Source organism: Frankliniella occidentalis, unplaced genomic scaffold (genome assembly GCF_000697945.3).
Source record: "Frankliniella occidentalis isolate FOCC.00 unplaced genomic scaffold, Focc_3.1 Scaffold462, whole genome shotgun sequence".
Taxonomy (NCBI): Eukaryota; Metazoa; Arthropoda; class Insecta; order Thysanoptera; family Thripidae; genus Frankliniella; species Frankliniella occidentalis.
Genome location: NW_026267580.1, coordinates 45412 through 53802, shown reverse-complemented (window position 1 = coordinate 53802; position 8391 = coordinate 45412). Strand labels below are relative to the sequence as shown.

General features: G+C 48.1%; 2 protein-coding genes across 2 annotated transcripts; both read left to right on the top strand.

Moving 5' to 3' along the window:
- Positions 1-487: 487 nt before the first annotated feature.
- LOC127751401 (nucleolar protein dao-5-like) lies at positions 488-8366 on the top strand. Its single transcript, XM_052274910.1, has 9 exons — positions 488-565; positions 675-866; positions 960-1154; positions 1225-1314; positions 1409-1501; positions 1576-1813; positions 2032-2141; positions 2218-2284; positions 7803-8366. The coding sequence occupies exons 1-9, from the start codon at positions 503-505 to the stop codon at positions 7817-7819; spliced, it is 1065 nt and encodes a 354-aa protein (XP_052130870.1). The 5' UTR covers positions 488-502; the 3' UTR covers positions 7820-8366.
- Positions 2778-3937, top strand: LOC127751402 (E3 ubiquitin-protein ligase XIAP-like). Its single transcript, XM_052274911.1, has 2 exons — positions 2778-3249; positions 3325-3937. The coding sequence occupies exons 1-2, from the start codon at positions 2830-2832 to the stop codon at positions 3568-3570; spliced, it is 666 nt and encodes a 221-aa protein (XP_052130871.1). The 5' UTR covers positions 2778-2829; the 3' UTR covers positions 3571-3937.
- Positions 8367-8391: the final 25 nt, after the last annotated feature.

The window sequence follows — 8391 nt, the reverse complement described above, 5'->3', positions numbered from 1 at the left end:
TTTGCTATGCCCGCCACTTACACGTTTGGAGGAAGCATCATTCTATCCTACAACCACCCTGAGTACCCCCCCCCCCCTTCATTCATCAATGATAAACTAAGGAGCGGCGCAACTGCTTCTAGACGTTCTCATGGGGATATCTAGGGGAAAAGGTTAAAAATTGGCATATGATAGGCTGTTCTTATTCAAAGGCATCATTTTTCAACATACTTTTAATGATAAAAATTCAAGAATAATTCAAAACTAATCAAAATTAATGTTTTTTCGTGTCGTCTGCTCGCCTCGATGTCGACTGTCAACTGTCGCCACTGTGCTTGTCAGGAGATCTTGTCTGCTTGTCTGTGCCGACGCCGACGGACGACGCACCAAAGCTCTTTGCGACGCACCCGCACCCGCCAGCAGAAGACAATCTCTCAACAGCAATGATGTCTATCGAAACATTGTAAGTTCTTACAGGGATCATATGCCTGTGGCGTTATAGCGGGCTCAAGAGAATGATGTTATGCCTTCTGGGTTCAGGGCTCGGATAAATGCTCATCCATTGGAGAATCCTCATGACAATGACGTAAGTACCTAGATGGTTGAGTGGGCCATGTTAGAGACAGTATTTAATTCTTTTGCACATTTTAATTGTTTCAAGCCTAGTTTTCTAATTGTAATGTCTTCCTTTTCAGTTTGGATATGATGGCATCAATGCCAATAGGGCCTTCCAGGCTCGTGGTGAATCAACCCAGTTCAGACAGGCTCAAGAGAATGATGGGTTCAGGACACGGCAACACCCTTACGATTTTGGTGGCAGGACAGCCAGGGTGGTTAATATAGTAGAGGCGCCAGAGAGCACTCAGCCGCTCGCCATTGGATGGATGGTATTGATGCTTTTTACTTGCTAACAGATTCTTTGTATTTATAATAGCTGGCGTAACTATCACGCTCCTTTAATGGTTTATTTGTTCTTTTAGCAAGATGCAACACGTCCAACAACTAATCCAGAACCACTGCGCCGAAGCGCGCGGCGAGCAGCGGCAGCAGCTGCTGCTGCCTCTTCAAAGGAAGCTGATGTTGAACGAGGTCAAAGCTCTGAGGGTTCTTCTCGGGGCAATAGAGCTCAGAGGCAAGGGCACAACTTTGTGGCAGAGCAGCAGGGCCATTCAGATGTAAGGGTTTGACATATCAGTGATGGTACATGTAGTTCAGTTTCGTGAAGTTAACTTTTATTTTTATTAGGATGATGCTCAACCAATAAACTCACGGGAAAATAATAATAGTGACAGTGACAGTTCCCAGAGAGATGACTTGGGACGGTGGATGGATGGCGTAAGAGACGTCTTCTTTCAATTGCTATTAACCAGACTGATTTTTCTCATGTTATTCTCTCCAAATATTGGGTACTGACAATATATTTTTACAGGGGGATGATGTGTCTTCAGACTTCGAACCGAAGGTGAAGATATCCAAAGCAAATCAACAAAAAAAAGTTCATGCCCTGAAGAAAAAGAAGAATGTAAGTAATCGATCGCTCTCAAATTAAACCTATCACAATGCACTTTTCTTCAGTCAATGCCTTTGCTTTTCCAGAATGCTCACCAATTCAATTCTGACGATGAGGCTGGTCCTTCAAAGAGACCAACAACTGCTGGCAGAGGCAGGTCTGATTCTGATTCAGATTTTGAAACGGAGGCAAGGAAGCAGCAGCAGAGAGCGCCTTCGAAATCAAAGCCTAAGTCCCTTACCCTGAAGACAAAGGCTTCAGGGGAAGTCAAACGGAAAGGGAAGCAGCAGCAGCAGCAGCAGCAGCAAGCTGAGCCAAAATTCAGTAAGTAAATTGTTTCATAGCTGTTACTTCTACAGGGTTGTTCCAAGTAATGTGTTGGGTGTTCAAATGTTGCGTCGGGGTCAAACAAATACATAGAGTTAATAGTAAATTTTTTGCAACGGGAAAGTTGGGAAATCAAATCTACCTTTGTAACTGCCCTGTCAACTTCAATTCTCTGACAGTTTCCAAGATCAGTGGTTTACATTAAATTTTCTCAGCAGCAGGGGCCCTTTATGAAGCTGATCATGGTGCTATATCTAATGGGCAACAAAGCGAAGCAATAACCATATCTGATTCTGAAGGAAGTGTTGGGCACCCTGCTGCTGAGGTGAGAACCATAGCTTTCAAATGTTGAATTCTGGCATTATCTAGTGCTATCGAATAAAACCAACTTATCTTTTCAGCTGTTCCCAATCGAGGCAGAGCTGCTGACCGATGATTTCAACATTCCCTCGGACTCCCTTAGTGAAAGTATGTACAAGATTCTACTTCAGCAGTGCTTCAATTATCTAACTAGGTAGATGTACGCCAGACCACGTCTCGCGTAACAGGCTTCGCGATATCTCACGAAACACTGTTGCGCTGCGACGCGCCTGGCATACATCAGTAGTATGGGCTGCACTTTGTCGCAAATTTTTGTCGCAAGGGGTGGGGGGCCCAGAAAACGAATCCGTTGCATGGAGTGGGGGGCCGCGACGTTTTTGTAGAATGTGACGAGGTGGAGGGGGAAAATATTTTTTCTGCCTTGGTCGGGTTTCGATCTTGGAACTTTGGTTTCGTAGTTGGGGGCGCTAACCCCTAGACCACTGGACCGCTGAGGGTCCAAGGGATCTGATTGACATGTGTATCGGAGAGCGGGCGCTGGCGCGGCTGGCCCGGCCCTTTCTCGGCTTAGCTCGGGAGGCGCTCGGCTCGGCTCGGCTCGGCTCGGCTCGTCACGGTGCGGCTCGGCTGCTCGCGCGGCGGTGCGCCGCTGAGCCCGCCGACATTCGAGTTGAGACTTCGGAGCAGTGAAGATGGCTACGCACAGACGTCCCTTTAGCCCTGGTCTATGGGAGACCTCGTCCAGAGCTCCAGATATATTTTCGGATGATTATAGGCTTGACAGGAAGGCCTTCCCCTTTCCGTCAAAGAAACCTTATATGGAATATTATGAGCCTTTGCAACGTCGACAAGATACGTTTCGAACTTGGGAGTTTGAGCATAAAGTGAGTGCGGAGCAGCTGTCTGACGCTGGATTTTTTCGTAGCACCCAAGCTTTGGACTTGACCCTTTGCTTTCATTGCGGGGGCGGTTTGAAGGAATGGAGTAAGGGCGATGATCCTTGGTTTGAACACGCTTTACATTTTCCGAAGTGTGCTTATGTGAAGATGAGGAAAGGCGCTGATTTTATCCGTTGCGTAAAGGGGGAGAGACCGGCTACAATGACTTTGGAGGTACGTACTTGTGCGTTTATACTTTTAATAATATGATGGGTGGTTTTTAATTTTGTCGTGTTTTTGTTTCTACAGGAGATTCGTACTTTGGCTTTGAAGGATATTGATGAGCGAGAGAATGGCGATGTGGATTCAGGACATGCGAGTGAGGAAGAGACTGACGACGTGATGAAGTGTAAAGTGTGTTTCCAAGACAATCTCGGCGCCGTGTTTTTACCATGTAGACATCTTGCTTCGTGTTCGAAATGTGCCTCAGTAGTTAAGCATTGTTTTATTTGTCGTAGAGACATAATGTCAGTCATACATGTGTTTATTCCTTGAGAGGGTTGTATAAAAAAGTGTGGATTCAAAAGTGCCGTGAGCGAGGTCGCACTGGAACGGCGTAAAAATAAAATCATAGGCATATTCTGTTTGTATCACACATAGCGACTTGGGAGCGTCGTGGGATTACCTATAGAATGTGTCTGTGTGTTTTATTTTTCGTTGTTTCAGAGCGGGCCGCGACAGGTTCTTTTGAATGGGGAATTTTAAGATATTGTTTCTTGTCGTAAAAATAAAAATCAGAATTTTTTATAGAACATTATTTTTATTTCTTTCCACGTTTACAACATTTTTGCTTGTTGACTTTTACATGCACATCGTCACATAGCTTAACATTTTTAGAGTAGTAACGTAGAAACATTTTATCCACGAGAAGATCGTTTTGTACACAATTAGAAGTAAAACACTCCAAAAAATCATTCAAAGTAAATCCATGAGCCTTACAAAGTAGATACATGACACAATATTGACCGCATACAGAGCTGTCAAGAGCTTGCAGGTCGGTGTGATTATATTTCCATGTTTTACATACACGATTCAGAAAGTTTTTGTGCTCTCTTACAAAGGGTTTTGCACCAAAAGAGTCAAAATACTCTCCTTCCCCACACGCGTTCACGCTGATGGCTAGCCAATGCGTACCAGGTTTACAAATAGGGTCCGAATTAACAACAATGAGAGCTGGTTTCTTAATTGTACGGGGGAGGGTATCAGCCGCGAAAACACCGAGAAAATGTCTCGATGCATGATGGTCTTTGCGCAGGAATAGTTCAAGCGTACTACCGTCCATGTCTAGACGTTATAGTCGACTATCACTTGTCTGTTCTTGTCGATCTCTAATATATTATCGAACTCGGAATAAATGATGCAGTTCACTGCTGCAGGGAGTGGTATTTTGAAACGGAGTTCAAGTCTCACTACTCCTTGCTTCTGAAGGTTCCAGTGTCCTTCGTGCGCACTCGAATCGGAAGTCAGATCAAAACAGAAAAACGTATAGCCTTTACCGTAGTCATCATAACTTATATCATTTCCTTCATCTTTAAACTGAATCCCCGTGTCGGAGAAAAGGGTTGAGTACGCATCTGTCCATTGCTCGTTTACAAAGTCAGGAGTGAGTGGAATGGCTGGATATTGATCCGTATCCACAAAGAGAGACACATGGTGCACATCAAAGTGATGCGCGTTCAGTGGGTTTTCACGATAACTCCCGTTATAGGCGACGTTCGAATTCAGCATGATAGTTACACGTTTCGGAACCGGGCCGCAGTGCACGTTTGGGATGCTCTTGTCGCGCAGGCCTCCGGGGATGGTGACGGTCTTGATGCAGGTCCTGGTGAAAGGGTAGCGCGCCGGGGCGTGTTCCAGAGCTTGCGCGTGTGCCAGACAGATCGATGGAGCCACGGTGACTCTCGGTACCCAAAGGGTTACGTCGAGAATCTCAATTTTCTCTGATTGAGCGGTAGACATCAAAGCAAACGAATCTTTACCTCTCGTCAGCCTGATTTCGAGGTCTGTGTTGGGTAGGGGATATTTTCCTTGATTGAGAAAATCGAGATGCAGCGGTCCTCGGACTTTCACAACCTTGCTGTTTGATGTCCTTCGCCTTCTCGCTGCCAGTCCTGCGTTGTCGTCCCCCGTATACGCGTTCATATGGCCTGCTGTGTCTTTTGCATACATTCTCATACCCATGTGGGACACTTTTGCGGGGAGATCGTATGACAGCACGGACTCGATATAGGCACGATAGGGATAAGTCATGGAGCTCTGCGTGATGGGCGTGTTGCCTACGCTGAGATTGACTTGCTCCCACATCGTGTGCATGATGTAGTTGATGGGCGCTGCATCGGACTCGTTGTTGGTGAGAACTTTTCCATCCCCCGCCGTGATTCTGAACGTGACGTCGAGCTCGATTCCGTTTGTCGCGATGTAGGCGCTGGTCCCGTGCACCCGGAACTGGACGTTTGTTGAGAACGGAGTGACGCCGACAACAGCTTTGTTTGGCTCTTTCTTCGTTTCTAGCACTGAAATGTTTGTTTCTCTGCTCAGCCAGAGGTCGAGCGAGTTTTGCACCGCGACGGGGCTGCTGTGATGAAGGAAACTCATCGTGCTAGTGGAAAATATCGCTCAGCGATGATCTCTTCGGAGCTGACGGAGTGCGTCCGCGACGGGCTACTCGACCCGACTGGACGCGGCGCACACCTTTGCCTCGTTTTATACCGTTGCCCTCCATTTTGGCGCTCAGCCTATCGACAAGGCTATGCCCTGCGGCGGCTCCTCTCTTTTTCAAACTTTCCATGGGGTTCTGCCCTGACGCCATGTCGGCAAGCACACCCGTGCCTGCCCTCAGTGCTTCGGTTCCGAGTGCTTTCGCGCCAGATGTAAAGAGAGGGACGATGCTTTTGAACAGCCCTCCAAGAAACGAGCCGAAACCATGCCCGCGTTGTCCTGCGCCACCCCTGTAGAAGTGGAGTCCTGAGCCGGTCTGAGCCTGGCGCACATAATACTCGGTAATATTCGCCATTTTTTATGAGGAGTGTCTGCGTTGCCTGAAGTGACACACTAGTATCGCCGTCCCGGAACAGAATGGCAAAAGATTGCCGGTGTCCGTCCTTATATTGACTTCCAGATCGCCGAACGATTTGGTCGAAAGGCTGTGATAGATAAGGTGATCACACTTGTAGGTGGAGACCGTTCCAAACCTGGCGTCGTTCTTGAGAGGTACGGTCCGAAGAAGTGGAGCCCGGGTATGCCCAACAATTTGGTTCTCAATAATCGAGATGTAAATGTACATTTGTCCGGGCTGACCCAGGCTAAGGTCGACGTATCGTACGGCGGTGACGGGGGCTTGTGTAGAGTAGGGGCCTGAGAAGGACAGGCCTAGTTGTTGAGCGAGACGTGGCGCGAAGAAAATAACACAGTCAACGAGTGCGTACAAAGCCGACAGTTGAAATCTGTTATCTACCATGCCGACCAGAGAATCGTTATCCGAAACGACCGGGATGGGGTCTTCAGGGCTGGTGACAAAGTAACTCTCAAGCGGTTTCAAAACTTCCTTTATGTTCTCGATGAGAGCGCTGACAGTAGTGTACAGCCCCGGGGTAAGATGAAACTCGTGCAGCAAGTCCTCGGGGGTCAGATCTGATTCGGCAATGGTGGGGGCGTCCGCGCTAAACTGTGGGCCCCTTCTGTTGGGTGCTTTACTAGGCTTCACGTGTCGCGTCTGCGGGCGCAGATCGTAAATGCGAATCCAGCTTTCTTCCTCGCACACGTTAACAATCGTGTTTGGATAATGCACTTCTAGTAAGGCCATCTCCCATTCTCCGTGGAGCTCGCATCTTTCTTCGAAATCGACTTTAAAGTCTGACGTCTTATTTTGGGGGTAAATATTTGGCGAGGCGTTGCTCGGAAGCACCATATGAAAATCCATCTTTGACCGAGCGTAGAGAACGACTGACGCATTTTTCACGTGGCGACTTGCTTTTATATTTTCTTCAAATCCTTTTCGAAGATCCATGATCGTGCCGATTTAGGATACCCGAGCCAATGCACGAGAACTTTTTTCTTTGCCCCCTTCCCCTCTGTGTCCACAATGTGGTCAATTTCAAATATGGTTGGTTTGTGCACCTTATTCAACTCCCATTCATAAAAATGTCCCTCTATTTCTTCATGTTTATCAATATCTGCTATTTTGTACACAGGTTGAGGGTGTGGGATGATTTTTGTTATTTGGAACACCTCTTTGCTCCAGTTATAAGACACCTCTTTTTCGAACTTGTCTTTTTCGCGCGAGATGCGGACGTAATCCTTTACTTTTAGTTTTGGCTTGACACGGCGTTCATTCATTTTGCCGTACAGCGTGTTGTACACTTCCATCATGCGCGAGGGGTCACTCGCCTCAGTCGGTGTCATTTTGATGGTTCTGTGGTACTTGTTGTTGTACGCCTGAGTGACGTCGGCCAAAACCCCGTCAACATAGTTGAAACTGCGAGTGTGTGTGAACACGCGCTGCATCCAGAGGCGAAGTGATTTGATCAGACGCTCGGCTATAGCACATTTTGTCTGTGGGTTGTTCGTATGGAAATATGAAATACCACGCTCTTTCAGAAATTTGTACAGTTTATTATTTTTGAACTCCCCGCCCTTGTCAGAAATCAGCGAGCCACACTGGCGATCAGTAGAATCAAATAGTTTTTCGAATGCCTTAACAATAGTGTCTGCTTTCTTATCCCGTACAGGTATAGTCCATGCGTAGCGGCTGAAAACATCAACGACGACGAGTACGCTGCGTGAACCGTTGTTGTGTTCGGCGATGTCATCGTAGGCCATCAAATCACACTGCCATACAGAGTCCAGGCCGTCGGAGTACGTCACATTCCTCGGAAAGTTCTTCCTGACGTTTTTGTGTAAAGTATAACAGTCTTCTCCCCGGAGAAAATCAATCACTTTTTCCTTATTTACTTTCTTGTCAACACCGCGCCAGAGGCGATCCGGCGTGCTGTAGCCGGCCGGGTGTTTCCTGTCATGAAATATTTTTTCAAGGACTCCAGCGTGCCCATTTCGCGGTTTTACATTTTGTTTTCCCGGGCGCGCGCGTGGGCGGGTCTCGCGACGCAGCGAGACGGGCGCGGCGGAGGGCAGCGGGGGCTCGCGACGGAGCGAGCCAATGCGCGGGGTCTCGCGACGCAGCGAGACGGCGGACGGGCGCGGGGTCTCGCGACGCAGCGAGACGGCGGACGGGCGCGACGGGCGCGGCGGCGGCGGCGGGCGGCGGCGGCGGGCGGCGGGCGGCGGCGGTGGTGGAGTTCGCGTCCTCTTCATGGCCAG

Coding starts and splice junctions, on each gene's coding strand:
- LOC127751402 (XM_052274911.1), top strand. CDS start 2,830: ATGGCTACGCACAGACGTCCCTTTAGCCCTGGTCTATGGGAGACCTCG. Junction 3,250..3,324: donor CGGCTACAATGACTTTGGAG/GTACGTACTTGT, acceptor TTGTTTCTACAG/GAGATTCGTACTTTGGCTTT.
- LOC127751401 (XM_052274910.1), top strand. CDS start 503: ATGCCTTCTGGGTTCAGGGCTCGGATAAATGCTCATCCATTGGAGAAT. Junction 566..674: donor AGAATCCTCATGACAATGAC/GTAAGTACCTAG, acceptor CTTCCTTTTCAG/TTTGGATATGATGGCATCAA. Junction 1,155..1,224: donor AGCAGCAGGGCCATTCAGAT/GTAAGGGTTTGA, acceptor TATTTTTATTAG/GATGATGCTCAACCAATAAA.